The sequence below is a fragment of the Ciconia boyciana genome, chromosome 1 (genome assembly GCF_034638445.1).
Source record: "Ciconia boyciana chromosome 1, ASM3463844v1, whole genome shotgun sequence".
NCBI lineage: Eukaryota > Metazoa > Chordata > Aves > Ciconiiformes > Ciconiidae > Ciconia > Ciconia boyciana.
Window position 1 is genome coordinate 87,771,990 of NC_132934.1, and position 13,645 is coordinate 87,785,634.

At 46.3% G+C, this 13,645-nt stretch overlaps 1 protein-coding gene across 1 annotated transcript; it reads right to left on the bottom strand.

The window, feature by feature from the left end:
- Positions 1–3,820: 3,820 nt before the first annotated feature.
- LOC140660161 (cystatin-B-like) lies at positions 3,821–9,654 on the bottom strand. The gene is made up of 3 exons (XM_072880698.1): positions 9,504–9,654; positions 4,793–4,894; positions 3,821–4,061 (listed from the first exon to the last, which is right to left on the bottom strand). The coding sequence occupies exons 1-3, from the start codon at positions 9,567–9,569 to the stop codon at positions 3,933–3,935; spliced, it is 297 nt and encodes a 98-aa protein (XP_072736799.1). The 5' UTR covers positions 9,570–9,654; the 3' UTR covers positions 3,821–3,932.
- Between the last annotated feature and the right edge of the window lie 3,991 nt (positions 9,655–13,645).

The window sequence follows — 13,645 nt, forward strand, 5'->3', positions numbered from 1 at the left end:
GGGTTTGCTTTAAGTGCATTAAATACAAGCTATTGGCCACTCTTCAGAAAGTGTGCGAGATGGATAGATAATTTCTGGCACGGGGGAACTGAGAAGCCAAACTGTCTCCCTCTTAAGTGCAGCTTCACTGTATGGGAAGCAGGGTGGGGGGCAGGAATGAGCTCTTGAAGGAGTGGGAGGATGGGCCCCCTGCCACAGCTGAGACAGCTGAATCCCAGCATTCAGCCCCTGGAGCAGGGAGCAACTGTCCTGACTTAGAGAGTGTGCTTTACTGGAGACCTGTGGAGCTCATTCCCTTTCCTTTTTTTTTTGGTAGCATAAGCCACCTGCAATGAGAGCAGTCTTCAGCTGAGCTCTGAGGTGACAAAGGTAGAGGCAAGGCCAATCCACAATTAAAATACTTTCCTGTTAGCAGCTGCTCAGGCAGGGCCTTTGCATTACCTGCCAGGGAACTGGGGCTCAGGCGCAAGACTTTAAAGGTGTAAATGGGCTTCAGGCCATGCCTTGCTTGTATTCATGTTTTGGTGCTATAGTGAAGGATAGATATTTAATTGTCGCAGGCATATAGTGCCTAGAAAAATGTGGCAGCTGCCTATTTATCTGCACGCCAGTATCCTGGATCAGATGCTTTAATTCCTCAAAGTGGGAAGACAGCCTGTGGCCTCCTGTGACTTTGGGAGTAGTCCTTCCTTTGTGCATCTAATATAGTTTCCACAAGAGCTCAATCCTGCAGTCCAATGTTACAAATCTTTAGGATGCAGCAAGTCTGACACTATCAACACTAACATCCGCTTGCAGAGTATGTTAATAAATGCTCAGCTTTTTGAACCATGAAAACACTTCAGAGTGGGTAGTTACCAGCACCAAAAAAGACCCTGTGTCTCCAAAACCACTTTATTTTAGCAAAACGAGAAGTGCCATAATAAGCCAGACTTCCTCCCCTTATTCCGTATCGGGGGGAGGGGACACACACAACATGGACTCGTTGGGCTGATATGAGCAAAAGCATGTAAGTCCCCCCCCCAATAACCAAGAGACAGAACATGCGCCTTCTAAGCAATGAAGACATAGAGTGTTACATACACAGTGTTACATACACAGTGCTCTGTGTTAAATACACAGAGCATGCCTGCAACAAAAAGCCCAGTAATGTGCATCTAAGTAAGTTCACCATGCCCTCTCCTCTAAGAGCTGCTTGTGGTTGCTTCAGTCTGTGGCCAAGGACATGTAGCAGTGTCAGCTAGAAGTGGGCTGTTTCCCCTCAGTTCAGAGTGCAGCAACCCCTGTCCAACTCCCAAATTACACAAGGCCAACATCAAAATTTCCAAGCCTGGCTACAAAATTTTCTGAGCAGGTATAAATAGTAATACATAAATACACAAATTAAAAAAAAAAATAAATAAAATCACAGACTGGTTGTAGCTGGAAGGGTCTGCTGGAGATCATAGTGTCCAACCCCTCTGCTCAAAGCAAGGTCAACTAAACCAGGTGGCTAAGGACCACGTGCAGTTAGAATTTTGGTGCTCTCCATCGATGGAGCCTCCTCAACCTCTCTGGGCAACCTGGTCCCCTGTTTGACCACCCTTGCAATTGTTAAAGGGAAAAAAAGGGTTTTTTCCTCCTATATTTACATGGAATTTACATATTTCACTTTGTGGCTATTGCCTCTTGCCCTTTCACTGCACTGAGCACTACTGAGAAGAGCCTGGCTCTTTACTGCCTCCCCATTCATCTTGTCTTCCCAGGGCTGAACAAGACCAGCTTTCTCAACCTCTCTTTTTAAGTCAGATGCTCCAATCACTTAATTGTCTTGGTGGCCCTTTGCTAGACTCATTCTGGTACATCCGTGTCTGCCTTGTACTGGGGAGCCCAGAACAGAGGACAGCACTCCAGCTGGGGGGAATAATGGCCTCTCGATCTGCTGGCGATGCTCTTCCTAATGCAGCCCATGGATACCCCTGGCCACCTTTGCTGGAAGGGGTCCAACAGGACAACTCCCAGGTCCTGTTCTGCAGAGCTGCTTTCTAGCCACATGGGCCCAGCCTGTACTGGTTATTCCTTCCCAGGTGCAGGACTGTGCTTCTCCCCTTGTTGACAGTTGTGAGGTGCCTGTCTGCTTGTTTCTCCAGCCTGTTGACATCCCTCTGAACAGCAGCACAGCCATCCAGTGTATCAGCCACTCCTCTCAGTTTTCTGTCATCTGCAAACCTGCTGAGGGTGTGCCAAGTCCCATCATCCAGGTCATTAAATGAAGATGTTATGCAGTATTGGTCCAAATATTGACCCCTAGGGCCACCACTAGAGACTGGCCTCTACATAGACTATGTGCTGCTAAACTTTTGAGCACAGCAGTTCAGCTAGTTTGCAGTTCACTTATCTAGCACATACTTAGTTTGTCTATGAGGATGTTATGGAAGACAGTATCAAAAGACTTACTAAAGCCAAGGTAAATAACATCCACAGCTCTTCTCTCCTCTGCCAAGATATTTATCTCACTGTAGCAGGCTATCAATCACATTGATTAAGCATGATTTCCCCTTTGTAAATCCATGCTGACTACTTGCACTCACCTTCTTGTCCTTAATGTGTTTGGAAATGGCTTCCAGGATTATTTGCTCCATCACCTTTCCAGGGACTGAGGTGAGGCTGATGAGCCTGTAGTGCTCCAGATTCTCCTTCTTGCCCTTCCTGAACACAGGATTGACATTTTCTTTCTTCCAGTCCTCAAGAACCTCCCCCGATGCCCATGACCTTTCAAAGGGTATTGAGTGTGGCCTTGCAGTGACATTGGCCAGCTCCCTGAGCATCCACAGGTGCGTCCCCTCAAGTGCCACGGCATTGTCTAAGTCCAGTTTGTTCAAGTGTTCCCCTAACCTGATCCAGCTCTGCTGAGGGAAGTCTTCCTTTCTCCAGACTTTCCCACTCATCTTGGGGACCTTGAATTCCTGAAGGCAAGTCCTACCAGTAAAGGCTGAGACCAAGGCAGCATCGAGTGCCTCAGCTATTTCTGTGTCCTCTATCAGCAGGTCCCCTGCTCCACTGAGCACAGAGGGCCCACATTGTCCTTAGTATTCCTTTTGCTGCTGATATATGCACAGAAGCTTTTCTTGTTGCCTTTCTTGCCCCTCACCAGATTAAAATAAAGTATTTTAATTAAAACATAGAATAAACATAAGGTTATCTGGAATATGAAAAACTCATGGGAAAAAAAACTGAGCAACATAACCAATATTGAAAACCAATAAAGAGAACAGTGAAACACCAGACAAATATGCCATCTCAATTCAAGAGAAATATTTATTGTTATTAATGCAGAAATGCTTGTCCAGCTTAAGTTCCTTTCCAGGACTTTTCCTTAGGACTCAGAAAATAAGCAAGTTTTGGTTGGTTGTTTTTTGGTTTTTTTTAAACTCATACACCCTCTACTGGACATTATATCCTACTGCTGCAAGACGATAAACATGATTACCAAGGGAATGTTTGTTTCAAAAGACTATAATCCTCCTCTTTCTCTTGCTTTCAAAATCGCTTCAGCTCAAGTCTCTCTTCACATCTTTGCCAATAAAATACATAGTACAATTTAAATCTACAGATATAGTCACAGTTGCAAAACAGCACAGAAAAGATTCAGATTTTCCTCTTGCTCCTTGCTGTAAATACATATTTCCCCTTTCAATTTCCAGACCAAGGAAGTCCACAAACAGGACTCAGCCACAGTATTCCGGTTAAGTTGCACTGAAGTCAGTGCAGCTACTTGGGTTTGCATTAGTGTAGGTGAAAGGAGAGCCATGTGACTCAAATTTAGATATTGCACAGGAAGGGAATGGCAAATGACACTTTATTTTCTCCTTTGTTGGCACAGGAATAAACATTTTGCAGCCTATAGAAAATGCACATAAGAAACCATTAGGAAAATGCACAAGATAAGCTTGCTAGAAAAAAGCCAGTTCATCGTGCTTAGTCTTGCTGCTCTGGTAACTATGGAGACTCAGCGGCTTATTCTCGTGAGGAAGGCTTCTGAACACCCGTAGGTGCATGAACTCATCATTGCCAACATGGATCTGCAAAGCATGAACACCAGTGAGTCCCATGGAGTAACAGCAGCCTTCAGCAGGAGGGATGGTGTAGGTTTGCATATTTTGAGGACAGAGAAGCAGAGAGGCAGTAAAAAAAACCATCACCCCAGAGGTGTAATCTTGTTTTAAACCAGACTGGGAGTCATGACTTTGTGGAAATACCACCTAATCCTTCCATGCTTGTTAATCCTCCCTATGCCTGAGATAGGGAATATACAGGTAGGGAATCGAAGTTGCATAGAAGTGATTAATACATTAAATACATGCAAAATGCTCTAATCTTATCTGGCACAAGCAGCACTTCAATGCTTTGATCACAGTTGCTTGGTTTTGTGTGTGGCATCACTACAGGCAGAGTCAGAGCAGGTTTGATACTTCACTGTATCTTTACACGTCTGGACTTCACTTAATGCCATGTTAGTGCTCAACATCACAGATGTGTTATTATCCCCAAAATCAAGTTTCACAAAATAACTGAAAAGTAGAAGTCATTATGAAAAGAGAGAAGTACTCTTATCTCCATTCAGTACAGGCAGGGAGATGGGCTGGGAGGTGCGGGGGTGGATTTTTTTTTAATGCACAGATTTTTTTCCTATTAAGTCCAAATCATAAGCATCCCTCTGTAGGTAAGTAAAGAAAAACACCACCATTCCAAATATTATACATGTTAATTAAAAAAAAAAATTAAAAAAATCTCATTGCCCAGTGTCCTCTACCTTGATGAAGTAGTTTGTTCCAGCAACCACCTGAGTTTTAAACTCCACTGCAGTGAAGACATCAAATGTTTTCCCTTCTTTTTCTTCTAGCTGAGGTTTCACCTTAAAGAAACAATACGTTATTTAAGACTGATGCAAAATCAAGTATTTAGGACTTAAGGCCCACACTATCGGTGTGCCTCAGTACCCTCCAGGTCACTGCTGCTGAATTCCCAGACACGGAGTTCCTGCTTTGCCAAGTTATTAAAATGAGTAATGTTAAATTTCGTGTTAAAGCAAGACCAGAAATCTAGACTGGCAGCAAAGCCAAGACAGTGGTGTGATTCAGTCGTCACAGACTGACACCAAGTCTGGAGCCTCCAACAGAGAACTGTGTGGGTATTCTAGAAGATTTATTTTGACAAATTATTTCCTCTATTGATGTCTCAGCTTCCCTTTCTGTCCTGTATATCTAACAACAAATATGAAGTGGTTCAGTATCTACATGCACAAGACTACAGGTCTAAATTTTTAAAAAGAAGTTTTTAATATACATCATTCTTACAACAAGAACAAGGGCTGTCTTCAGCATTAGCTCCCTTTTCAATTTCAGAACAAGCTATTACAGACCTAGCATCACAGAACAGACAGACATCCAAAAATCATGCTTTGAAAGCAAACTACCCAAGCCTGAGGTTTTACAACACTTATTTGACAGTTCTTCCAGCATGTCTGCTGGAATCTGTAATGTTTTCAAATTGCAAACATTTTCCAAAAAATAATTGAACCATAAAGCCTTTTGAGTTATCATCCCCATGTCCAGAGTGTAAAACCAGTGCTCAAGAAGTCATAATAACTTGCCCAATACCCCAGAGGGAGGCATGAACTCATATGAGTTGCAGCTCTTCTTTCCCACACTTGGCTCTCTAGAACATCATGGCTATACAGTAGAACTCTTGGTCAGGAAAACAGAATATTTCAGGCTTTGTTTACAAGGGCAATATTAACTAGTCTTGGGGTCTTTGCTGCAAGCACAGTTCTACCCAGGCCTTACCCTATCCTGTCCCGTGCTCCTTTAGCAATCCTACGCACTGTGCAAGGTTGGCTCTTAGGCCCCCACTCAGCTCATTATGTAGCTCTCCCTCCACTCCCAGTGCAACAGTACCAGCAGTAAGCAGATTTTCTCTTTCCAGCTATATGGTGTACTTCTCCTTCTTCCTAAATTCAAGGAGAATAAATACATTTGCTCTCCTGCCTGAATCCCACCTACTTGTTTGGGGGAAAACAAGTGCCAGTTTGCCACTGCTCAGGTGCTCTAGGTGAAGTAGGAACAGAAACAATTCCTGCAACAGGGTATGTTCTCCCACCTCTCCAGCACTGAGAAGGTGCAGGACCAAACTCTTGTGCCTTTCCAAGAAGCTCATCAGTGACCATCCTGTCCCTGGGAGCCGTGACCATACTGCGCATCTTCTCTCAGAGGTAACACCTCTACACTTCTTCCAGGCTATGAACAGTATGTCAAAAGTAAGATAATGATGTTTGGATCCTTTTCTACATATGTTTTTGCCATAAGGAAATCAAAGTGCACCCAACAACTTTGTATTCTAGGATGCAAGAAAGGGCACAGCCCCAGAAAGCACAGTGATTCAGTCCTCTCTCCTCCCCTTCCCCTAAGTCAGAGGATGGAGCAAGTGGTTTCAGCTTCCATCACTAGAGCTACCATTACAAATTTTAAGAAGCAGGGGAGAAGGTGGACATAAGTATCCCACTGACCCTATCCTGTCCCGTGCTCCTTTAGCAAACCTGTGCCAGGTTGTTTTTTTAGGTCTCAAAATCGCCCCAGCTCAGCACATCTTGTATTTCTACCAGAAAGCTGAACACTGGGCTCCATGACTGCAGACAGCTCAGAGTCGCATGCAGCTGCAAGCTTGTCAGGGTGTTATCGTGGCAGTGACTCACCAGAGCATGTGGCAAATGGGCATCCTGATTCAGTATGGAGAGGGAGAGTCCAGAGAGAAATACTCTCTGAAAGACCTGGTATCAGCCCACCCTGCTATTTCACAATCCCTGTCTAGATCTGGGGGTCCTGGTGGACAGTGCACTAAACAAGAGCCAGCACTGTGCCATGGTGGTAATGAAGGTAACAGCATACTGGGCTGCATCAGCAGGAGCCTAGCCAGAAGAGAGAGGCAAGCAGTTATTACCCTTTACTTGGCACTTGTTAGAGCACATTTGAAATACTGTGTTCAGTTTTGGGGTCCCAGTACAAGAAAGATGTCAATAAACTATAGTGAGCTCAGCAGAGGGCCATCATGAGGTCAGATGGCTGGAGCACTCATGCTGTGAGTTAGAGGAAGAAAATGAGCCTGCTCAGCCTGGAGAAGAGAAGGCTTTGAGGAAAGCTCTCCAGTACTTACAAGAAGCCAGGCTCTTTACTGAGGGGCAGAAGAATGAGACCCAATGGTCATAAATTGAAATTGGAGGTTCAGACTGGATACAAGGAAAAACTTTTCCCCTGAGGACACTCCGGCAGTACAGCAGGCTGCCCAGAGAAATTGTGCAGTTTCCATCCTCAGAGGTTTTCAAGACCCGACTGGGCAAAGCCTCGAGCAGCCTGGGTCTGCTGACCCTGTGCTCAGCAGGAGGTGCAGTCCCTTCCTACCCAAACAATCTGCGATTCAATCACAGGGCTGCAAATTATCATGCCCTGAAGGCTCTTTGCTGTTCTGCATGGCCTGTTTGCTTACTCCCAGAGCAGTTACTAAAAAGCAGATGGTTCGAAATCACCCTAACCTCTGCCGCAGCTGCCAGTGAGAAGCCAAGGGCTGAACAGGCCTGGGTAGAAATCCTTGCCGTGGAGAGGCAGTTCCTATGGGACTCCTAAGCCAGAGACACAGTTGGAGGGAAGCTGTCCTGCTCTGTCTCACACTGTACCTGCTCTGGGTGAGCAGCAGTACTTGCCAGGGCCACCAATCTGACCAATGTTCGGCCATCGCTGCGATTCTTACGAAACAATACAATGGAGGCAAGAACTGGAAAAGCAGGAACAGGAAATGTATTTATGGCAAGCAAACTGTCAGGCTCTAACAAATCTCCACAAAGATCTTATTTTAAGCGAAGTAATTTTAGAAGTCTACCTTGATTTAAGAAAACTAATGTTTCCTTCACAGTCCGTATCCAGATATGGCTATGACTGCATGGGCAAATTTCAGTTTTGTGTCTTCCCGTGTATATTTCATTAAATAAAGTAATTTAAGCTGGCAGTCAAAGCAAGCTGGACACTTGGAAATATGTGGGTGATTTAAATGAAAATACCAGATATTTGGTTAATTCTATTCACGCCTGAATCCAAGTGGGTTTTGTTTTTACTCTTCATCTTGTATTTGGACTACCAAACCACTGCAGCCTGCCACAGAATGGAAATTCAGGATTTTAAACAAATCTAGTTTTCAGTCCATGTACAATGTTAATTGCACACTCACATTATCTTTAACACAACACATAGGCCTTTTCAGGTAAAACAATAATTGTGACTCAGCAATTCTCAGTAATGTACTCATTACTGCAAACTCAGTTTAGTGCTTAGGAGATGCACATATCTTTCTGGTATTTTTAATGCAAAATCATCAGATTCTACAAGCTAAACTTTAATTTCAATGACTGTTGTGCCTTTGGGTGCTCTGTATGTGTTTAGAAACTGCTGCAGCCTGGGGAACAAATCCGGGCAATGCCAAAGTGCATAGGCAGCTGAAGCTTGTCCTTCATTTTTCTTCACTAGCTTGTCACACCCTAGCTGATAAAACCAAAAAGCAGAATGAACTTGAGTTCCCATGACTGAAACAAGACTGCGTGCTTTGAAAGAACAATTTAGTTGTACACTGGCATTTTTAGAGGAAAAGCATGTGCCCCATTACCACAGGCAGTAATTTAAGTTACTCTTAAGTAATAACAGGATCTGGAGCTGGCAGTGGTTAGAGTTCAATTCTGCTTTGGGGAACAGAAGAAGCAGCAGAGAAGTTTTCTTACTTATTCCTCCAACAAAAAAAAAAAGTGGCTACAAGATTTAGACTTTGCAAGAACATCCTGAGCTCCGTCCTCAATCTCAAGAAAATGAACCTCTTAGAGCTGGGCCGTACACTGTCTGGCCGGTGGCTCTGCGCTGATGCTGGTAGGTAGCGCATCACCTGCACAGAGCTGGAAGCACTGTGGCTGCCCCTGAGCACTCAATGCTGTCTACGGTTCCTCTCTGAATCCCTCTAAAACGTCCTCTTAAAATCCTGAACCTGCTTTGCCTGGAGTCAATAAAACTGCGCAAGGCCAAGCAGGCACAGGGAGAGCTCCAAAGAGCCAGTGACTGCTCACTACATTTCCACAGTTTGTCGGTCTTCCTGCTTTTAAACTGAGGGGGAGGAAAGGCGTCTCCGCGTTCAGCTGTGCAGAGCAACACACCTGGGCCCCCAGCCATCCCCTGCACGGGGGACGGGGCCCGAGCGGTGCATTCAAACCTACCGCCTTCAGATGCGTCACCCCCGGCGGGCAGGCCCGCAGGGAGAGCCGGCGGCTGCCAGCCCAAACTGGCAAGCTCAGACCGCCAACAGACCCGGCGGGAGAAGCCCCGGGCACGGGGGGACTCGCCGCCTTGCCCCGGGCGCGGCCAGCGCCCGCCGCCAGGCCCTTCCCGGGCCCGGAGGTCCCTCCCGGGCCTCGCCCCGGCGCAGCGCGGCCGCCTCACCTCGTCCGCGATCTCCTGCGTCTCGTCGGTGGCGGGCCGGGCCGCCGAGGTGCCCCCGCACAACATGGTGGCAGCCGCTCCGGTCTTCCCCCTCACGTGGGGCCGGGCTTGCCGGCGGGGCGGGACCGGGGCTGGGCGGGGGCCGGGACCTGGCGGGGGCGGCGCTGGGGCCGGGCGGGGGCGGTGCTGGGCGCGGGCCTGAGCCCCGCGCGGGGGCTCAGGCCTGCGTGTGGGTGTTCCGAGCTGAGAGGCGGCTGGTGGGAGCGTCCGGACGTTGTCACCGCTGCGAAGGCAGCGATCGCCCCAGGGACGCGCCTAGGCCGGGGAAATTTTAGTACAGCACAGTGGGACTAGCTCTCTCCGGGCTTGGCAGAAAGCTTCCCGTCCCGTAGTCTGCTAGCCGATTAAAAAGCTAAAAGCAAGAGTTGCAATAAAAGCTGCCTGCAGAATGATCCACAGAAGGTCTGCAGCCTGTCCTCAGCAGGTGACACCTCTGTGAGAGGCCTGCAGTCTCTCTGTGAGAGACCTCTGTGACAGGGCCATCCTGAGCTTCAGCTTTTTTCTTTTCCAGTGTGACACATTTTCCAGCAGCTGTCACTTACGTGACATGTTTGCTTTAGCAGTGTGGAAAGTTTCCATCTGTGGAACTCCCTTGTTCACCATGTTCATTGCTCCTTCTCCCAGGCTGATTTTACTGTTCCTTAGCCGGCAAACCCTCTGTGGTGAACTATCCAGCCTTTGAGAAACGTCCTGGTGAGACTTAAGTCTGAATGTTCAGGTCTTTAGCTAAATTTCCCCCCTAATTTAAACATCCAGGTTCCGTGGAAAAAACAACAAAAACCTACATTACCACGCCCCACGCCCCCACTTCCCAGCATCCCTTGGTTAATTTGGTAAATATAACCCTAAATTTAACAGCAGCAAGGATTGCATACTGAATGGACTTCCTGCACTGGTAGAGAGGACATGGTGAGAAGCATGAAACAGAGTGAGGAAGAAGGATTTATTTCCCCTGGTATCATCTCTCTCCTCTGTGGAGAGGAAATAAATGCTCTGCTGGGGCTTTGGGCAGGCAGAGCTCTGCTGGGTTTGTGAGCAGAGTAGGGGTAAAGGATCGAGCTGTTCACTGGGACAGTTCCCTGCCCATCAGCCAAGTTTGCCAATGGAAATCCCACCACAGAGCTGATACACTTTTTGCTTCTGTCCCCACTGCTGTCGCTTCTCTACCGGATGGTTCAGGAAACGCCATGGTTGGCACATGCTTTCCAGTAGGTTTTTGAGCCATGGGGGGGTGGGATGGGGCAGCCATCCATGTGGGCAACTTCTGGTGGGACATGCCAGTGGAGGTTCTTGGGCTTGAGCTTTCAACAGAAGGATGTTACCCAACTTGTCTTCATCAGTATCATCTTGTGTGACACACAGACAGGCTTTTGGACAGGTGTCTGAGCAAAATTCTTCTCCCGGACTTGGCAGAGAACATACACCCTCCTCCATGCATGGGAAAAAAGGTTTGGTTGCAAATCACCTTCGTGAGGGGGGGTCCTTTTTTACTGAACTTCTCTTACATCTAGCGTGTGTGTGTCACTAGAATAGGCTGTAGCAGCGGCTCTCACACAGTGTGTGGAGCTTGAGGCTTAGAGCTCAGGGTATGTGTACAGTGAGGGTGGATGGGGGTTCCCCAGCAAGTTGAGCACAGTTGGTCTGTTGCTATAAAATTATGGCAGCTGTTGGAGCCTCATCATGTGCCAGGGTACAAATTCCTTTTAAGTAGATGTAAAGAACGAAAAACACCTAAAGAATGAAAACCACCCAAAGAATGAAAACCACCCAGATGTCAACATTATCTACGGTGTGCATGGCCAGTGAATATTGTTCTCCAAACAAGGCAGCCAGTGGTGAATTTCTGTTTCTCACATTGTGTGTGTTCATGCACAGTCTTCAGTTTGTATCCTGTATCATTTTCATTTAATTCATTAAGCACTTCTGTGCCTTCAATGCTGTCAGCTTCCGTTCAGGGGCTACTGTACTGGTTTTGGCCCACTGGAATGATTCACTAGCACTAAAACTATTTGGCTATTGACATTTTTGGAAGTGTGGGCTATAACCGAAGTACTTTTTTTAGCTCTTTCCGCCATCTAGTGCACATCTCCGTTTGTGCATTTAGACTCAGGAGACCACAGGTCTCAATTCCATACCCTAAATTAAGCCTAGACGCCACAGTCAGCAGCCTGGGGAAGGGACCTGGTTTTTCAGAAGCAGTGAGCAACTCCCACTGGGTCCAGGCGTAGAATGTGGTTTCCAAAATTGTGGCCACAGGGATTTGTGTTTTCAAACTTTTTTTTCCTTTTAACCAGCTGTGCCAAATTACAATCAAATATTGTAATTTGGAGACCTTACAGTTAAAGTTGGATTGGTTCTTATATGGTGTAATTAAAATTCGAGCCCACTCTGAGGTGAATGTAACAGAGCAACAAAAGGGTTAAAATAACTTGTCTTAATAGCATGCTCCTTGGGGTTCTGGACTTCCACTTCTTCTAAGCCAAAACTCCTCTTCCTCATCAACAACAAGTAGAGGTGGCAAAACAAAGTTTTTATGCAGTAATGTCACCTGTAAGTTTTATTTGCCTGCCCTGGCAAAAGAACAACCAAGCAAAAAGAGTTACAAGAGAATTGTGGTATTTTCCTCAACGCATTCGCACAGTTCTTTTGTCTCTGCTCACACTAAGCTGCAGGCCCGTCTACCTTTCCACAGTGGTCTAGACTACCTTCTTGTTTGATGAGGGAGGGTACTGACATCTTCACGTCAATGCTTGTTCTTGCACACAGGATCTGGGAAGAGGGAAATAAATTCTGCAACGTAACCCTACCTCCTGCCAAGCTGTTGAGGGGTGGTTTTTCTCTCATCAGGCTGCAATAAATATCTCTTCTAATGACTCTCTTACTTCCAACCTCTCCAGCATGGATGGAGAAGAACCAGGCATACCTTGCAAAACCAGGGGCACTTACGTCTGCTTTTGGGGGAGTGGGACAAGTGTCAAGAGTAATGAAGTTGTGCTATGCTCTTTGCTGAAGTCCTTACTGTTTCCCTTTAGATACAGTGTGCCCTTCTTATTCTGTTAGATACAGTTGCCCGTTAGATACAGTGGCCCTTCAAGATGGCCACTGTATCTAAGGCCTCCTGGCCCTTCAAGATGGGCCAGGAGGGAAATAACCTAGTAGGTGGCCTATAGGAGCCAAAACACAGCCAATTTACTCATTTGTCTGTGTGTCTGTCTCAGAGCCCAGGCTTGTGTGTCTTCCTCATCTAGTCATCTGCCACTTCAGATATTCACCCACTCCTGCAACCATATTACCTCATTTGGGGGCTATTTCTCCATCCCTAACTCCTCCATTTCACCTTGTTTCATTTGCTTTGTATCAGGCCCACCAGTATCGTCACAACTAGCACAATGCTCTGTGTAGGTGTGAGGCAGATTAATATGGCAAAGCACAACACTGACTATGGTGTGAACGGGTTAGCCATGTATGCCATGTGGAATATTACAGCAGCAATACTTTGTTAAGCATACAACTACTAGCGACATAATCAATCATGGATACATCTCATTGTGCCCTCACAACATTCTCTGGGGGGATTTACAAGCTGTTCTCCCCCTCCACCAAAGCAGGCAGGCTGGAGGTAAAGCTACCTCAGCTGGAGGAAACCAGTAGGAACCTAGTAGCTTGGTCTAGTGCAATGGAGTCTATGAAGAGTATTGTCCAGTATTTCCTGCTGGGCAGAAAGGAGAGATTGGGACATTACTAAATATAAATAGCAGGGCGCTCTGTCTCATTAAATACTTTACATGTTCACACCCTTGGCTCTACACAGCATGCAGGATGTTGGGGGCTTTTTTATTTTCCCCACAACTGTGCTTTCCCCAAGTGAAACCGTGTACCTTGCTTTTGTAGAGCTGAGAGTCCTGATGCACATGGTTACAGATCACATATACTTGATAAAGAGGGAATATTATACATAGTGGGAAAGAGGAATATTATACATAAATGTAAAAGCAGAGTATAGTGGAATTGCCTAGTGCCTCCCACAGTCAGCTGAGTTGCAGTCTGTCAGGAAAAGCTTATGGAGGCAAGGCAGCATGCAG